This window comes from Agelaius tricolor, unplaced genomic scaffold (assembly GCF_023055355.1).
Source record: "Agelaius tricolor isolate 1412-34295 unplaced genomic scaffold, bAgeTri1.0.p SCAF_16, whole genome shotgun sequence".
Taxonomy (NCBI): domain Eukaryota; kingdom Metazoa; phylum Chordata; class Aves; order Passeriformes; family Icteridae; genus Agelaius; species Agelaius tricolor.
The window spans coordinates 7,814,661-7,833,620 of NW_027269276.1; the positions used below are offsets into that span (position 1 = coordinate 7,814,661).

At 49.0% G+C, this 18,960-nt stretch overlaps 2 protein-coding genes across 3 annotated transcripts in view; one reads left to right on the plus strand and one right to left on the minus strand.

The window, feature by feature from the left end:
* The window catches only part of ABHD2 (abhydrolase domain containing 2, acylglycerol lipase), a 36,886-nt gene extending 28,791 nt beyond the window's left edge, over positions 1-8,095 (plus strand). For both annotated transcript variants that reach the window (XM_071441315.1, XM_071441317.1), the window contains 3 exons: positions 989-1,058; positions 1,763-1,847; positions 2,718-8,095. In XM_071441315.1, coding sequence (XP_071297416.1) covers positions 989-1,058; positions 1,763-1,847; positions 2,718-2,914 — 352 coding nt within the window. In that variant the 3' untranslated portion in view covers positions 2,915-8,095. The remainder of the gene's footprint in view (positions 1-988; positions 1,059-1,762; positions 1,848-2,717) is intronic.
* Positions 8,096-10,021: 1,926 nt separating this feature from the next.
* Positions 10,022-16,695, minus strand: RLBP1 (retinaldehyde binding protein 1). Its single transcript, XM_071440993.1, has 8 exons — positions 16,474-16,695; positions 15,607-15,650; positions 15,253-15,381; positions 14,430-14,631; positions 13,078-13,256; positions 11,349-11,507; positions 10,623-10,733; positions 10,022-10,513 (listed from the first exon to the last, which is right to left on the minus strand). Exons 2-8 carry the CDS (start codon positions 15,616-15,618, stop codon positions 10,355-10,357), a joined length of 951 nt encoding a protein of 316 aa, XP_071297094.1. The 5' UTR covers positions 15,619-15,650; positions 16,474-16,695; the 3' UTR covers positions 10,022-10,354.
* Between the last annotated feature and the right edge of the window lie 2,265 nt (positions 16,696-18,960).

The window sequence follows — 18,960 nt, forward strand, 5'->3', positions numbered from 1 at the left end:
TTAGTAACACCTGAACCTGCAGCCTTCACTAAGGTAGGAAGAGGCCAAGCTCTTGCAACAAAAAAGGGCAATGTGGAAAGAAGCTCAGAACTGTTCATGGATTTCCTTAACTCTGTTTGAAAAGTCTTCTCCCCATAAAACACTTCTGCTTTCTCAATACACAATAGGGCTGGCTGAGATAATGCAACCTTTCTTATTTGTCATCCTAACACCTAATTAAGTGCTCTGCTTTAATAAGCAGTAGCCTGTTACTGCCTGTGCCCTTGACAATAACATAGCACTTTAGGTGGCAGGGTTCATACCATGGCATGTTCTGTATCAGGCATTGACCCCTTTCCAAAATAAAGCTGCAAGGTGTTAGCTAAAAAGCTATGACACTTTTGGCAAGCCAGGAGAATGGTTGGCTGTTTGTAAAAAAACATTCCTTGGGAAATCTCCCTGCTTGTCCCCCACCACTGAGACCTTTTAGTTTGGACCAACAGCTATGTTGCCCCTTATATTAAAAAAAAAAAAAAAGGCACTTGAATATAGGCTTACTGAACTCTTGGTTTGGGATGGTGTGAAAGGATTTGGCAAAGTAGAACCACAGTGAATTCTAGGGAACTTGTTCAGTAAATCTGAGGTTTATAGGCTGTGCTGGGTTTGTATTTGAAAAGACTTTTAGGGAAAGATGAACAAGATCCTAACTTCCTTTCATTCACATGTACAATTAAGTGAAGTGGGGTGTTTTAAAAGAAACACCCTGAGGGGCTGCTGGTCCTCAGTTTGCATGTTTGACTTGCCCATGCTCTCAGAATGTTTGAGAAGGCACAGAAACCATCAAGGCATGTGCTGCCAAAGGGTTTTGCAAAGAGACTGGGTATTAAAAAAATTGTCTATGGAAATTGAGCCATTATTTCTGTTTCTGCATGTGTCCTCACTTAAAAGTAATAGTGACAGTAATAGTGACTGAAACAGGTGATATTAAATGACAATCTGTCCATTTCAGGAAATTCCATGGCTACAGCTCACTGAAGGAGTACTATGAAGAGGAAAGTTGCCTGCATTACTTGCACAGGGTAAGCTCTTGCAGCAGGCTGCTCTTGCACTCGAGGGAAAATACTCTGTGGGGTTTTTTGTTGATACCTGCAGATGCCTTAGCTGAGATTTTCAGAAATAATCAGGCAGTATATTGGAGTGGGATTTCAGATCTTGCTACCTCTAACACTGGGGCTAAATTCTCTGGGCTCTTAAGTGCAAATAGCTCTGGCAGGTGATAGCACCCATGAGATGGAGACAAAGCCACACATTCAGCTGAACTGCTCTGAGTGTATGAGGATAAAGTGGGAAATGGGAGCCTGCACCTTCAAGGAAGAAAGGCTTACTGGATTCTATGGAAGAGACTCAGGACACTGACAGGCAGATGCTTGAGCAAAGTTTTGCCAAAGTGTAACTGATCAGTTCCTCCTTTTTCTACTGAGCCAGAGAATGGAGATGTTCCAAGGGAGTTTTCCTGGACTTTAACTTAGGTGTCCATAACAGAGCTGGCAGTAGCTGCCTGATGTGCAACGCAATGCAGAATGAAAGAAGGGTGTAGTCCTTTCAATTCTGAGAATGGGGACTCAGTCTGTTTGCTCTCTGCCTCTTAGAGGAAAAAATTAACTCTGAAATAAGATCTTAATTGAATTATGCTAAGATACTTTTACAGTTGGTAGATTGACGTTCAAATACTAACCCCTTTTTGGTTTGGTTTTTTCATTTCATGTCATGTTTCCTGATGCAGATCCATGTTCCTCTTCTGTTGGTTAATGCTGCTGATGACCCTCTTGTTCATGAGAGTCTTCTTTCAATTCCAAGAGCTCTTTCAGGTATGCTGAAACTGCTGCCTCCAGCTGGGCATATTTGTGTACCTACAGCTTGCTTACCACATCACAATTCCTGATTTCAAAGCAGCTTGACTTGCCTCCTTACATCTGTAATGCTGTGGGAGGGGTGCTAAGCCTCTTTAAGTCACCAATTGGTAGAATTAACAAGGCTAATCCTGAGCAGGAGGAACTTCAGTCCTTCCAGGCACCTGTTGCTTGTGTTGATAGCAGCACGTTCCATTCTTGGATGAAAAGATTTCCTCACATCTCCATTGCTCACTGGGATTTAGTAGGAGGATGGTGGTTGTGACAGTCTGGATGAAGCACAGATAAACTCCTCCTTTGCTGATGAAATGGGGACAGTGCGTGCATGGCTCTGTCACTTGGCACTGAACTGGGATCTCCCTTGAAAGGAGTTGAGCTGTCTGTCTTCAAACAAGGAAAAAGGAAAATTATCCTTAGAAGCTCAGAAGAGGGAGCTGCTGCTGCTTCATCACACAAAGAGTGGGTGCACAAGGAGGGAAGCAGGCTTCATCCTTTTCCTGGTCAGAGGTTGTGAGCAGAGAATTTATCCCCAGCTGCTTTTAGACAGAAGCAAGCACAGAGAGTTTTTCACTGTCCATGCAACAAGATGGCTGATGCACTGTCAGAGCTTAGTGCAGCCTGACATGATGCAAACAGTCCTAGTTCCAGGGAATGTGAGTTAAAGGTGTTCATTTGTAAAAGAATGGTCATTCCTACAGCAGTACAGGTATTGCTGTTAGGGCCCAGTCAGCAGCATCTCTTGGGCAGCCTTTGTCCTGGCAACTCAAGATGCTTTCATTGTCATCTTGAAGATGTTATCCTGGAATTTCTGCCTTTTTTCTTTTACAGAGAAAAAAGAGAACGTCATGCATGTGCTGCCCCTTCATGGAGGCCACCTGGGATTTTTTGAGGGGTCTGTGCTGTTCCCAGAGCCTCTTACCTGGATGGATAAGCTCGTGGTGCAGTATGCCAATGCCATCTGCCAGTGGGAGAAGACAAAGCCTCACTGCTCAGATGCTGAGCAGGCTATGTCTGGCCAGGAGTAATCGACCCAAAGACTCTGGATCACTTCAGTAAATCTCTGTTTGGGAACATCTTGTTCCCTCACCTGCTGCTTCAGGTTTCCATTCTCTTTGATATCCTATGGCTGGGGTTTGATCACCATGTGTTTTTTCCAAAATGGAGTTAAAGCAGAGGTTAACATCTGGTCAGAGCCTCTTTGGATATCCAGTCATGTGGATTTGTAATTTACTGCTCTGCTTGAAGAATTGGGTTGCTGTCTGTAGCTTGTTCCAGGGCTACTGAGCTAAAGACTGCTTGCTTTAATATAGCAGAAGTTTCACATGTCAAAATCTCTTTACCTGCTGGTCAAAAACTTGATCTGCAGCATTTGTTTAGGTGTAGATGATGGGATAACTGTGGCTCTCTTCTCTCTCTGGGTGCTGGAAAATCCCTGTACCAAGCCACAAGCCAGTGAGTGGTTCAGTCTGTAAGGCACTACAGTGTGGCTTGGAAAAACAGGTGCTTGACTGCAAGTGTAGTGTCAGCTTTGCACCATCTCAAGGGAGACCTTTTAGTACCTAGGAATGCACTTGCACAAGTGAATCACTTTTAAAATATTCAACTTTTCCATGCTTGAGCTGTGAGTGGATTGGGGTGGCTTTATGCTGCTTCTCCAAGTAGAGAAAAGCTGCAGCCTGTAATGCCAGTTAATGTTTCTATGTAAACATGTTCTCACTTCAGGACCTGATCAGTCACCTTCTTGTCACCTTTGCCTCTTTTTAAATACTGTTATCTTTTCAGTACTGGATTCTTTGTTTGACCTGGGTCTTTTTAAAGCTGGCTCTAGCTTCCAAATGGAAACCCATGATTAAGAATCTGCAGGATTTTTTCTGTGAGCTCAATTTGCTTGAAAGAATATTTAATGGAGAGCTATTGTACTCTCTTAGGGATTAATTGGTGGGGGGTAGGATGTATCTGTTTAGATTTACTCCCCTTATGTCAGGGTAAATAATACCAAAATTCCTCCCATTAGCTTTCAGAGCATCAGGTGGGTTTGAGACAGGTGACTTGCCTTACAGTTGATGTGGAACTGGTGTCCCCAGCCCTGTGCAACTGAAGTGACATCTTTGCATGGCTGACTACTTCCAGATCTGTGTAATCTGTAGGATTACTGGCTCCAGTAAGACACTGGGCTCTTTCTCACTAGAATTTTTTTCCACAACCAGACATCCCCTTCCAGTTTTAATGTGCAAAGTGAAGTGTGAGAGCTGTTTGCAGGAAAGCTGGCTACTCACCTGTGCTTTTCCCTCAAGTGGCAGCTATGGTCTGTGCCAAAATAGTTATTAAAGGAAAGTTGTCCCATGACAATCTGGAGACTGAAACTAGTGGTAAAAATCTTTTTTTTTTTTCTTTTACTGTTTGTTCTCTCAATATTGTAGAGTCATTAATCCATCCTTAGGGTTTCTTTATCACAGTGCCAGTGAAGTTCTTTTCCTGTCACAACTTCCCTCATCAGCACTTTATTGCTTCAGCCTTGGTCTGTGTTCCAGGCACTTTAATTTATAGCTTAAGGGTGAAACAAGCTGTAAGTCTTCAGTCTGGTAACAACAAACCTGGGGAACAAGCCTCCTGGACTGCCCTGTCCCTGAACTTCAGTAGGTTGAGTAGGTGGGGTTTCATTTTAATAAAGCAATAATTAACTATTGTAGCAAAGATGCATTGTCATATCAGGAAATTCCTTTCATTTGCCTTAGGCCAAACACTTTGGCCTGTGATCCACGATGAACTGTGGATCTCTGCACATTCTCCTAGTCAGTAAATCTGGGCTTCTTTTTTTCTTCAAAGAGAAGATGAAACTAAGTAAAGCTACAGCAAGATTTGGCTGTGCATGTGGCTGTTCCTTAAGAACTATTTTAGGGCATCAGTTAGCAAGGATATTCTTAGCTGATGGATATCTTGTCTCTGTGTTATGTTCTTATTCATACTGCATCACTAAAGTATGTCATAAAAGACATTTCAGTTTTTTTTGCTTAAGTAGTGTTCATGTAATATTCATTGGGTATGACTTAAATATCTCCTCACTTCAGCAGAAGTGGAGTGTAAACAACACATGTACACATCAAATAGCTACAGTATAAATTTAGGTGTCTAAGTCTCCCAAAATGAGGTGAGCAACTGGACAGTTCTCAAAGCAGCAGGAGCAGTAGCTTTATCTAATCAAGTTGAGATTTTTCTTTAAACTTGGAGAGCCTTTCTGAGGAGTACTCCTTCCTACCCCACAACCCAAGCCTTCAGAAGGGCCAGTGCTGTGGACTTTCTGAAACTCTTCACTACAGAAGTTCTGTGGGTCTCTGTCTTGCTCCTTTGCCCTGGTTTTGCACTTGAATCTAAAACTGTTCAAATCACTTGTGACTTAACTGAGTCTGGCTTATGTGGGGAAGGACAACTTTTGTTGTGGCTTTTTTGTGCAAGGTTTCTGGAGCTTGAGCTTCAGCTTAAGCCTGTAGGTGGAAGCAGTGTAAAAAAAACCCTGTTCTCTCCATCTCAACAAATTTGAGGTTTTTTTCAAAGCAAGACTTGTAGTCAGACTTGCATCAGTAGTCAGACTTTGTCCAGTCCTAATCTGAAATACTCTTATCTCCCAAAATAAGGCAATACTACTCTTGTTATGTGGGCAGGTGGTCTTTATTTGCCCAGTGAAGCCAGCCTTAAATGCAGTCTGAATTTTTCAGTCTTAGAGGTGAAGTCTTTCATCTCTTGTCAAAACACATGAGGCTGCTGAAGTGTGCACTTGTAGATCATTGCAGTGTGGTCTGATAGAGCAGTTCAAGATTACAGCTTGGTCAATCTGACATGTGCTCTGCTTAGTTTCAAACTGGGATTAGAAAAATCTTTAGGAGAGCTCTTCCATGGGTAGTTTCATGGTAAACACACCTTCCCCATCACTGAATGTAAGTAGCACTTGAACATGAACCCTGAGGACCCTCTCAATCAGACAGCAAGTTGCAGAACAATTACCCTTTGATGGTTAGGCTGGTCCAACCATCTCCTTTGCCATTTTTCTGGAGATATCTGAAAATGGTAAATAAGCAGCTGAGACTTGCTCTGCCTGAGCACAAGGAACTTCAGCTTCCACTACACGAGCTCTGCCAGCATTTTTAATTGTCCCATTGTTCTAAATCAAGGTGTTTTCAGGTGGGTCTGGCAGTGTTGTAGTTGCACTGCAAAGGCAAACAGTGAACTTCCTTGCAATCCTTTTCCTGAGTGTTTTTCTGCAGTTCCTGTTTATGAAGGTATGGGTTACAAAGACAGGGCATTAAGGAAAAATGTTGGGAACTATTAACTCCAGTACTGAATTTAGCCAAGCTACCTGTGTGTCATCTGTCCTGGGTCTGTCTCAAGTTCCTAGACCACAGCCCTTTGACACGTGGTGCCTTGCCCTTTTCCTCCTCCTCCCCTGACATCAGCATATCTAGAGACTTCAGTAACAGCTCTGTCAGAGCTTTTGGGGCTTTGCTTTTTGGTGAGTGAATTTTCAGACACTGAGGCACACCAGTGATGCACATGGCACAATTGAGTGCTGATTTAAAGGACCTTTGTGAGCAGCCTACAACTGGCTACAGTCAGTTTCAAGGCTGAAAATAACAGTGTATATAAGCAGTGGATCACTTTAAACTCTCTGCTCCTTTAGCAGTAGGAATTGAGTCATAGAAGCAGGATTTGCTTTGCCTAATATGTGACTTGTCATCCTGCAATCCCAAAGTTTTTGTCTGTTAACACTCCAGCAGCAAAGCTGGAGGTAAATTGCTGGAGTGGCTGCATCTCAAAGCAAAGAGCAGAGAGTACCATCTTCAGGACTTAATTGCCAGTTTAGTCACCTGGATTGCTTCCAGGTTTTTCTGGAAATGCTATGCTTGTCTGGAGCTTAATGAAATTCTTCAATCTTTTTTTGTGAGACCAGAGAAGGCCTGAGCCTTGTGCTGCCAGTGTAAGTCATTTGTTGTAAAGAACATCTTGTTTCTGCCTTGAGTCATACTCCATGTCTGTAACCCTTCTGTGGGTTGGTTCATTTGGGAAGGTGCTGGAGCCACAGTGACTCAAAGCAGTGTCTCTTCCATGGCTTTTAGGTGAAAAGCAAACAGCCCTTTTTGGTGTGAGGACTTTAGGATATTTCTCCAAGCTTAGAATGCCTCAGAGCAGCACCAGCCCAAGGGAGGGTGCCCTGTTCCTGTACCCTCTTCTCACTGGCAGTGGCAGTGACACTGGCCTGGGCTTCCTCAGCTGTTAGGGGAGCTTAGGCACAAGTGCCATCAGTGAGTCAAAGCAGTTGTCAGCTTTCCATGCTGTGCTGGAAAGGTTTCTGGAGTTATCCTGAACATCTGCACAAGGTGGCACAAAGCCCCTTTGCTTTGGTCTGACTGACAAGCTCCCATTGTAATCAAAGTTCTTGCATGACCAGAGAGGAGACAGACAATTTTCTTCTTGGATCTCCACTATAGTTCTGCTGGGATGTTGACCCATCTCATGGTCCCTGCCAACTGGAAAGTCTTTAAAATAAAAAAAAAAAAAGCCAAATAAAACCCATTTGTATTTGTTATAACCAATTCCTAGTGCTTTGCCCAAATCAACAGCTTTCCAAAGGGGCATATTGTCTCATTGTTACATGATAGCTTGACTGTAATTTCCAGTGACAGATCTCTAGCCATTCTTCTTGAGAAAGCACAACCTCTTTCTCTGAAAGTTCCTAGCCAAGAAGGTGTGTAAAGAGCTTGGTAAGAGGAGACCTGTGCCCTTGTTTTTCTCATGCAGCTGTGTTAGACCAGGCAGAGTGACTTCCAGTGGTCTTGGTGAACAGTTGACTATGAAAATATTTTCCATTTGGCAAAATTTTATTCTGTAACTATCTCTAAATGCTGCCCTGAAGAAGCCTGTATATTGAGACACCCTCCCTGCTGCCATGTTCTGAGTCAGATTCTCTGGAGCTGAGAGCTGCAGGGGAGATGATTTGCAACTAGCAATGCAATTTTTCTATATCTGCTGATGTTTACCTTTAAAATTATATATAAATATATATAAAACTGTCTTTGATTTTTTTCTTTAATTTTTGTTCTTGTGTGGTGTAAAATGGAAGTCATTGCAAAACAAAATGTAATTTTGTTATCTTTGATTCAGTGGGGTTTCTTTATTTAAAAATAAAGGACTTATTGAAGTCAGTGCTACACCTAGTGCCTGTGTGTGAAGTTCCATATGTTGGCAGAGGCTCTCAGTCTTCCCTGAGGCCCAGCTTGGGGAGCTGGCTGGGGGGAAGGTGATACAAGTGGTGCTCAAGCCTTTCCTGGTTGCTTTTTGTCTTCTGGCCAAGAAGAGGTCTTTGATGCCACGCTGGTGGAGAATGGGTACAGCATCAGCTTAAAAAACATATCTGCCATGAAACTACAGAAAAAGAGTTCTTTTTGCCACTGGAATAGAACATCTGTTACTTTTCCCTATGTGAGAGCAAGTGCATTGCCTGATCTTTCAGCTGCTGGCAGAAGAAACACAAACCAGCACCTCTGGCCAGGACAGTGACATCTGTGAGCCTAGGGTGTACAAAAGCATTACTCACCTGCCCTAACAACTCTCCACGGTGTGATTTATTACCTACAGCCCAAGGGAGGGCGCTGTGGAGGGGAACTGGGACTGGTGCCCTGCTGGGGCAGCTGGACTGGGTGCTCTGTGGCACACAATGGCCTTCACCTGTAATTTATTGGCCATTGTGAATTAGCTGTTAGATCCACTTCAGAACACCCTCCTGCCTTGCTCAGTCACCCAGCTGCCAGCTCTGCTGTGCTGCTCTCTGTCTCCCCATCACAGCAAGCTCCTGGCTGACAATTTGTCACAGGAGTGATGAGCAGCCACAGGCACCTCCCAAGAGCTGTGACTGTCCCAGTCCAAACCCCAGAGGCAGCAGTGTGATACTCCTGTCTCTGTGGATGAGTTTTTTCCCCTTGTTCTGTTCCCACAAGCTGCAATTGCTCTGCCTTCCAGGCAAGCTGTGCTGTTGTGTTTGCACTGGCTTGATGCTGGCAGGGTTGTCACACGTGGTTTCCTTGGGATGGCTCCAGGTACAGAAAGGGGCCAAAGGAGGTGGAGAAGTGCCTTTTGCTCTGTCTCTGGACTCCTGCACAGCCTCAGGCTTTGGGACTGTCCATGCATGAACTCACCAAGCAGCTGAGGCTGGAGCAAACATCTAACCCCAGGCAGGCCCTGTCCTGTTTAGTTTGAGCCCGAGCCAGTGCCCTGCTGACTGTGGCTCTTGTCAGCACCCTCCACCTCAGCCAGCTCTGGGTGGGGGGCTGATCTGGCTGATGAAAAGGACTCAGGTGGGGCTGGCAGGGGGGACAGGACCCACTGTGGCACCAGGCTCAGGGAGAAGGTAACCTGGGCAGAGACCAGGAGCTTGTTCCTCTCTGAGCCCTGCTGCTGGCTGAGGGAGGAGATGGTCTGGGAATGGATGTTCAATTGGCTCTCTGGAGGAGATGCCTGGTTCATGACCCAGAACAGACTCTCTAGCCTGGGACAGCTACTTATGCCTCCCTCCTCCCCACCTGAGCAAGCTGTAATTAGTGTCAGGTGCAGCTTGTTTGCTGCACAGGTACCATCCTTTGCCCTCCATGGTGACTTTTGGTGGGGCTTCCCTGAATGAGCTCCCTTTCACAGTGCAGTGCTAGGAGAAACAACCATGCTGAGGCTTTTGAAGGATTTAGGAGGGTACATGCTGCTTGTCTTTCAATTGTTTTGTGATTGAAATCCATCTCCCAGTCCCAATGGCTCCTGCAGGTTCTGTTCTCCTCCCTGCCCAAGCAGAAATTGGGCAGAGACAGCTCCACCTGGGACCCTGGTTGGATTTTTGTTTGCATCTGTTTTCTCTTCCCTGGTTAGAGCAGATAAGGAAGAACTGGGGGCCCTTTCTCAGGCAAGAAAAGAACTTGATCTGGAATGCAGGGAGGATGGAGAAGGGCAATGCCTTTGTCCTGGTGCCAAAATGCAGTCAGTGATGAGGGGACTGGGGTCTCCTGCCAAACACTGGCACTCCTGATCTCCTTAGAACCACCAACACAGCCAGCACCCAAAAAGCTGTGCCCCTGTTCCTCACCATGAGGCACCAGAGCTCTGCTTTAAACACTTTATTTCCCCCTCACTGTAGCCCTCCCTTCCCAGAGCAGACACTCTCGTGTCCTCCCCTCGCAGCTCCAGGAAAGGCTGTGGGAGAGGGCTGGTGGCCTCCTTTCTCCACCAGCTCCAGAGGGAAGGATGCTGTGCCAGGGAGGGACAGCCCTCTGCCTGGAGTGGGGACAGGAGGGACAGGCATGGAGCAACACACCCAGGCTGCTTCAGCACGAGCAGTCACTCAACCAGCATTACAGGAGGGAGGTGGTGGGGTTAGAGGGCCACCTCTGGTGCTGTGGTACAGGGGAGAGCTCCTGATTTAGGAGGCTCCTGCTTTAGAGAGCTGTGTCCTCAGACTCGATGCGAGGCCCAAAGAGCTTCTCTGCAGTTGCTTTGCCATCGTACTTGGGCAGGTTGCCACCAAAGTCTGCTGGCAAGATGTCAGCATCGATCTCCTGGTAGAAGGATTCCAGCTCCTCGCCGTGCACAAAGACCTGGGGGAGATGGGAGTGAGCCTCAGCAGAGGAACAGGACAGCTCTTCCCAACTGCTCTGTTTCACCCAAGGAGGTGCCTTTGCCTGCAGGTCCCTTTCCCACACTCACCCTCTCCAGCAGTTTGCTCTTCAGGAAGGGTTTGACCACGTTGTAGGTGGTGGTGAAGTACCAAGGCTGGTGGATGAAGTGGACGGCCTTGAACCGCGCTGGGAAGGAGTCCTGGCATCCCAAACCCAGACACAGATGGTTACAGATGGTGATCTTACCTTTGCTCTTACCCAGATCTGAGCAGGCAGCAATGGATACACCAGCACTGGCACAGCTCTCCTTGCTCCATGTTCCCTTCTCTCTTCTGACCCAGAGGATCAACCATCCTCACCTCAGGAGTACCAGGGAGCTGAAGAACCTCCCAGACAGCTCACTGCTCCCACCCCATGAGAAGGACCTTCCCTGGGAGGAGCTGAATGTCTTTGGCATTTGGTCCAAGGGCAGAAATCCTGGAGTGCCTGTGTTTCCATCCAGCCTGGACCAGGCTGGGCTGAGAGGCTCATGAGGAAAGCCCTCCAGGCCATGCCCTAGGATGCTGCAAGGAGTGGTAGCACTGCTTCTGGTCAGCCATATGAGAAGGCAGGGAGATGGGGTGGGGAAAATTTTGCAGGGTTAAGCCAATTAGCTGGCAAGGCAGGGAGAGGGTGGTGGGGAACAGCCTCTCCACAATGCTTTCTCATTGTTCCAGCATGGTGGCGATCCCAAACCCTGCTAGGCCTGCCTCTGAGCTCCCTGCTTCCCCAGGGTCCCCTCTGCCACTGCTGGGTGCAGACTTTGCCACCTCACCTGCAGCATGTCCACCATCTTCTTGAGCTCGGAGGGTTTGATCCCTGATGCCTGCTGCATGGTGAAGCCCTTGAAGTTCTCAATGATGCAGAACCCATTGATCTGGGTCTCTTCGTTCTCCAGCAGCTTCTCCAAGATAATACAATAGGCACGAAGAATCTAATGGGGAGGAGAGAAGGCAGGGTCTTGGATGAGGTCTCACCTGCAACAGACCCTAGGGGTACTCAGGAGCAGTCCCATGGAGTGTTATCCAGGGTCTGTTGGACTCCAGCCTGCTTGTCACAGCCAGCACCCAGATTTCAGAGCAGGGAAAGGGTGACCACATTCTTTTTAAGCATCATGAGCATCAGATGTGGATCAGTGATACACTGAGACCAGATTCAGAGCTGAGCAGAAAAGGAAGCTGTGAGAAGCTGTGAGGTTCATGCTTGGAACCTCTTTGTCAAGAAGCCCTTCCCATGCCCCATGCCTCAGTTTCCTCCTCTGGCCCTGATTTAATGCTGTGGTGCCTTTCTTCAACCCGTGTTACACGGGCTGGGGGATGCACAGCCTGAATTTGGCATCTTGCACTGCATCCTTTGAGGTGAACCATGCTCTCCCAGGCTCCCTCAAAGGATCAATTCAAAGGGCAACAGATTAACTTCCACCTGTATGGCTGGTCAGATGCACGTGTGTGTGTGTGTGTGTGTGTGTGTGTGTGTGTGTGTGTGCGTGTGCGTGTGTGTGTGTGTAAGGATGCTGTGCTCAGTGTGTCTGTGTGTAAGGATGCTGTGCTCAGTGTGTGTGTGTGTAAGGATGCTGTGCTCACAGTGTGTGTGTAAGGATGCTGTGCTCAGTGTGTGTGTGTGTGTGTAAGGATGCTGTGCTCAGTGTGTGTGTTTGTAAGGATGCTGTGTTCAGTGTGTGTGTGTGTGTAAGGATGCTGTGCTCAGTGTGTGTGTTTGTAAGGATGCTGTGTTCAGTGTGTGTGTGTGTGTAAGGATGCTGTGTTCAGTGTGTGTGTGTGTGTGTAAGGATGCTGTGCTCAGTGTGTGTGTAAGGATGCTGTGCTCAGTGTGTGTGTGTGTGTAAGGATGCTGTGCTCAGTGTGTGTGTAAGGATGCTGTGCTCAGAGTGTGTGTGTGTAAGGATGCTGTGCTCAGTGTGTGTGTGTGTGTGTAAGGATGCTGTGCTCAGTGTGTGTGTAAGGATGCTGTGCTCAGTGTGTGTGTGTGTGTGTAAGGATGCTGTGCTCAGTGTGTGTGTGTGTGTAAGGATGCTGTGCTCACAGTGTGTGTGTAAGGATGCTGTGCTCACAGTGTGTGTGTGTGTGTGTAAGGATGCTGTGCTCACAGTGTGTGTGTGTGTGTAAGGATGCTGTGCTCACAGTGTGTGTGTGTGTGTGTGTAAGGATGCTGTGCTCACAGTGTGTGTGTGTGTGTGTGTAAGGATGCTGTGCTCACAGTGTGTGTGTGTGTGTAAGGATGCTGTGCTCACAGTGTGTGTGTGTGTGTGTGTAAGGATGCTGTGCTCACAGTGTGTGTGTGTGTGTAAGGATGCTGTGCTCAGTGTGTGTGTGTGTGTGTGTGTGTGTAAGGATGCTGTGCTCACAGTGTGTGTGTGTGTGTAAGGATGCTGTGCTCACAGTGTGTGTGTGTGTGTGTGTAAGGATGCTGTGCTCACAGTGCCGAGCAGGACAAGCCCATAAGCAGGACCGCAGCTGTGTGAGCAGCCTCTGAGCTGGGCTCACCTCATCGAAGGTGATCTCCTCGTAGTCCCAGTTCTCGATGTTGAAGAGCATCACCACGCGGCCGTACTTGTCCCTGCTGGCCAGGATGCCGGGGTAGCCGGCCTCGATGGTGCTGCGCACGGCCTCGGGGCTCAGGTTGTCAAACAGCTCGGGGTACTGCTGCCGGAAGTTCACGTAGCCTGCAGAGGCAAAAATTGGGAAAACTGGCTGCTTGCCCAGCCTCAGGAGGCTGGGAGAGCTGCCCGAGACGGGATGGGCTGGTGATGGTGAGATGTCAGAGCCTGAGAGCTGTGGAAAGCTCTGCCTGTGGTCCACATGGATCAGGTCTCCTCCAGCAAAAGGGGAAAGAGAAGCTTAGCAGCAGACCAGCCCCAGCATCCTTGGTGCAATCCCTCCCCTTGCCAGGAGCTTCCCACACCTGCTTTCTCTCCAACACCTTAACAAGTAGATAAAGAAATTTCCCCCTTCATTTCCCTTCTCCCCTTCCTCTCTCTTTGGGTGAAACCCCCCATATACCCTCTCTTGGCACCCTACAGGCACAAAACAAGGAATTTCATCCTGGGAAAACGCTGGCAAACAAAACAGCTCGTCTGAGAGCCAGCACTGATAATTACAACTCATTATCCCCCAAGCTGACACAAAGAAGACCAGAGCTGGAGCCAGGCAGGTTCCAGTCAGCAGCCACCCTCTGGGCTGCCCTTCTGCTCCCCCTCCATCCCTATGGGTCACTCTCAGTGTGAGGAGAGGGTGCCACAAGCGCCCCAACCTGTCCCCAGGGATGCCCCAGGGGTGAAAAGACCCCCAGGCACCATGCACAGCAGCATCAGGAGGGTGCAGAACTGGCTCCTTACAGGGGTACAGAGGGGGGAGTGTAGGGCATGTATAGGGCATGGGGGTCTCAAGGGGATGCAGCCCAAGCCAGCTGGGTTGGCTGCACGAACAAAAGCATCACCAAATGTGAGGGTTTTTTCCATTTTGTTTGGGTAAATTTGCAAGGAATGGGACCGTCCTGGTGCTGCAGGATGCCTGGTGTTACCCTCATTTATCTCCTTCCTCATCCCAGCTCCTTTCAAGCCCCTCAATCCCATTTTTCTATTTACCCCCTCTCTTCATTCCCTTCCCCTGTCAGGGTCCTGCTCTGCCAGCACAGCCCAGTCTGGGCTAGAGGCACCAGCACAGGACAGGGAGCTGCTGGGGGATGTGTACCCTCACTCCCATCCAGCATCACAGCTCAGGAGGCCTCCCCACCTTTCAGCAGGGCATAGGCTCTGTCCCCTCCCCACCTTTCAGCAAGGCATAGGCTCTGTGCCCTCCCCACCTTTCAGCAGGTCATAGCTCTGTGCCCTCCCCACCTTTCAGCAGGTCATAGGCTCTGTGCACATCGAACTTGCGAGCGCGGATGAAGCGGAGCAGGAAGGAGTCGTCCCTCTCCTGCACCTTCTCGGCCACCTTCTGGCAAACGTCCTCGCCGCCCGCCCGCTCCTGCACCAGCTCCCGCAGCGCCTTCACCGCCACCTCCCGCTTCTCCTCCGTCTCGTTCAGCTCGTCCTTTGCCTGGGGGGGAGCAGAGAGGGCACCCAGTGATGGGCACGCATGCTGAAACACCCCGGGGGTGTCACAGACATCTTTTATGAAAAGTCCTTTCCTTAGAATTTTTCCTCCTGAGAAGCTGAGAAACCTCAAAAACAAAATGTAAACAATAATTATCTGCTGCTGTAGAATGCAACAAGTAAATCTGTAATTAATCTCATGCAGTTGTTTCTAATAAGTAATCACAGCTAACTCAGACTCTCAGTCCAAGAGACAAGCCTTTGTTATAATTCCTTCTTTTTCTATTCTTAGCCAGCCTTCTGATGAAATCCTTTCTTCTATTCTTTTAGTAAAATTTTAATATAATATATATCATAAAATAATACATCAAGCCTTCTGAAACATGGAGTCAACATTCTCATCTCTTCCCTCATCCTCAGACCCCTGTGAACACTGGGGGATCATGGAGGCACCCAAAAACTGGGGGAAGACAGTAAAGCTCCTTGCAGCATCCCAGCATAGGGAGGGCAGGGTCACTCAATCCCCAGCCTGGAGACATTTTGCAAGAGGAGACAGCAGAGAATCTCCTCTGGCCCCTGAGGAGCAGGAGCTGCACCTTCCCCCCGTTCCCCACAGCTGCCTCACCTTCTGCAGGGTGTGTGGGGGGATCTTCTCACACCTCCCGAAGACGGGCCCGTGGTCCTTGGTGGTGAGGCGCTCCAGCTTGGAGCGCAGCGCCTGCTCCTCCTCCGACACGATCCGGAACGTGCCCGTCTGCGGGGAGGAGAGGCTGTGGGGGCTCCCCAGACAGCCCCCCCAGCTCCCTGCCCCAACTGGGAGCTCTGGGGAAGGGGAGAGGCTCCACACAGGCACCCCAGGGTGTGCAGTGGAATAGGGACAGACTGTGGAGTGAGGTGCAGCCTGTGCACCCCATGCCAGTGCTGCAGGGAGGGCATGGTCCAGGCGCAGAGGATGGGGCAGTGTGGGGACAATACTCACAACTGCAGACATGTTGTCCTCTGTCTTCTGTCAGCAGCAGGACACTGGCAGAGGGAAGGAGGAATCAGCATGGATCCAAATGGTGTCCATGGCCTCCCTTATGCCCCATTCCCTGACATCTTGCACAAGTAGGGGCAGAAGTGGGTGTCCAGAGGACACCCCCAATCCTCCTCAGCCCCATCACCTACTGCCTGCATCTCTGCCTGCCCAAGGAGGCTGAGCAGCCTGGAGAAACACCAGGGATGTTTGCAAAAGCAGCTTAAAAATCTCTGTATTGATCATCTGATACCTTCACATGTTTTTCTCAGTCTGCCTTCCCTCTTTGGGCTGGGGGCATCTCAGCGTGCCCTCACCCAGGTGGTCTCAGACCACCTTCACATTGGCAGAGGTGAGCATCCAACTTTGGCCAGGCAGCCAGCTCATCCTTTTATTTCTACTACCAAAATAAATAATATTACCAAAATAAATATTCATCCCCAAAGTATTCCCCAAACTCTCAAGTCTCACTGCTCCACCAGCTGCAAGGCTGGACTATAAACCTCTCAGCATCTTTCCAATGCAGTCTGGGTGAAACACCTTGTTCCCATCCACGAGGAGGAGAACAAGGTGTTTCACCCAGACTGCATTGGAAAGCAGTCCTGCCTCCAGCACCTACCCCTGCCTGGCTGTAGCACCAGTCCCAAGCCCTGGCTGTGTGAGGGATGCTTGGTTCCAGCTCACCCATTTCCCAGGGGTTTCCTCTTTCCCTCCACCTCCTGGGGAAGGGATAGGCATCAAAACCAATTCAAGCTCTGGAGGTGCCAGGTTGAGTGAGATTGATGGTCTTCAGTGCAGTTCTTTCAGTTGAAAAATATCCTGGGTACTCACCAGGAAGAGCTGAAGTGTCCTGAGCAGGTGAGTGCACAGAGCTGAGGTGGGAGCAGGGGTGGCGAGGCCGGAGTGGAGCAGCGAGGGAGCCGGACGAAAGCTTTGTAGAGTCACCGGGTTGGGATTAGACCGTCACAAGGCATCAACTCACTGCAGCTTTGCAATTAAGTCAGCCCAGCCCAGGAAAGAAACCCCATTAAAACATTACAAAAGGCAGCTGAGGAGAGGGAAGGAGGGAGCTGGGGCTCCACGGCCAGCGGGAGCGTGCGTGGGGAGGCGGGCTGGATGCCGGACCCGATTAACAAAGTATAAAAGCTCCTTGTTGTGTAACTCGCTCATTAGCACGGGGCAGGGGCAGAGGCAGGGGGTGGGCAGCCTGCCATCCCGGCCTGCTCCCGGGGGTGAGCAGGACAGCTCTGTTCCCCAACTCCTGCCCCAAAAACCCTGGCAAGGTCCTGCTGTGAATTCGGCTGCGTGGGCAGGGTCTGGCTGCGGGGATGGGTCTGTGGCAGAGGATGCTCCTGGGGCTCTCCAGTTCCTCCCCTATGGGGCCTCCCAAACCAGCATCCATACAAGGCCCCTTTCACTTTTTATAAAAAAGAGACGCAGGCAAAATTTCTACAATGCCCTCGAGTGATGATTGACTGCTCAGAGCTCTGGGAACTGGAGATGCCACACACCCATAAGGGAGGGGAGCCCTGGGATGTGGGAGAAACAAAGCTCAGTCCACATGTGGGTGCAGCAGGATGGCAAAATGGCTTTTCTGGGATGCCCCAGCATGCTGAAGCTACACAGGGCAGGAGAGCCCTTGCAGCCTTGATTCTTTGGGTCAAGGGTTGTGGGAGCTGCGTGAAGATGTGGAGAGGATGGAGCTGTGCTCAAGCCCAGGAGAGGAGCTTGGCCAGGCTCTTACCATGGTGGGGATTTTGGGGAGGTGGCAGGGCTGGGCTAAGAACCAGAGCAGGGCTGAAGGGGCTTACACAAGGCATGTTTTGTAATGCCCCTGGGATTTACGGATTTGGTTTCCACATAGGGCTGTCCTGCAAGTGGAGCTGAGACCCCAATGTGAGGGAGGGAGGAGGAGGAGGAGGAGGAAGGCATGAGACTCCAGATGAAAGGCTGGGGTGCTGCTGAGGGAAAACTCAGACCTGTGCCAAAAGGCTGAGCAATGCCACTGTGGCCTGAGGCACTGTGCTCTGCTCTTCTGAGGAGACCCCCAACCCTCCCATCCCCTTCTCTAGCCCTGGTGCAAGGCTCAGCTCCCTCCTACAGCACGTTGGACCTTTGTGTGCAGCTCCGTGCAAAACAGTGCATAACAGGGGTACATCATCAGCATGGGGTTTCCCAAATAATGCTTCCCCAATAATGCTCTGTTGGGGTGCCAGAGAGAACCTATGATCCCTGGGGCACCTGGGCATCCCAGCCAGCACGGTCAGCACGGTGAAATGGTTTTGCAGACTCATGTACAACCTCTGGCATCACGAAGCGAGTGTTTTGGGTAAAGGGGTCTCAAGGGGGACCCACCCTGATGTAGTGTGACAGAGCCCTAAGTGCACCTCTCTTCCAGGTCTGGTTATCCCCCTGCCCACAGCCCCATGTCAGACCCTCAGCACCACCAAGTCCAGCTCCACGTGAGCACGGAGCTTGCGAAATCTCCCAGGCTGTGCTGGCTTGGGATCCTTTGGCCAAATCCTGCTGCTTAAAGGCAGGCTACACCTCCTGGTACGCTCAAGGCCACCCCGCATGTCCCCCAGAATTAAGGGGTTTACTCAAACCCCACGTGGGTGTGTGAAAAACGCCAATCACTTGTTTTTAAAGTTTTAAAAAGTTTAATAGTAATAAAATGGTTATAAAAATAGTAATACAATTAGAGTAATAATAATTTGGACAATTTGAATTAGGACAATATGAGACAATAGAAACAAAGAGTTACGGATGTCCGGGTACCTTTTTCTGGGCAGCATAAGCCCGAAAAAGGACACTCATTAACAGAGGATTAACCCTTAAAAACAATAGCTTGTTGCACATTCATACACTTCATACATAATGCATAAATTCCATTCAAACACAGGATTCTGTGTGGTCATCATCAGCTTCTTCCTCTTAATCCTAACGGCGTTGTCCTACCTGAGCGAGGTGGGAAGTTCATTTCTGCTGATAATGGAGCAATAAATCCTATTACTCTGAGAGATTTAGGTATCCTGTGACTGCTATCTCAGTGCGAGTCCTTTCTTTAGGAAAAAAAGTATCCTACATAGCATCCTAAAACTATATTTAACACACTACTTAAGAGAATTAATACAGCATCACTTTCTAACACAACACATATAATATTCATTTTAATGTTTGCTAAAAGCTAATCATAAAATACGCATTTTTCACACGCAGGACGACCCTGCTTGAGCAGACAGGCCGGACCAGGTGACGCAGGGCGCTCCCTCCCAGCCCGACCCCCGCTGTGACACAGCGACACTCCCCGCGCGGGAC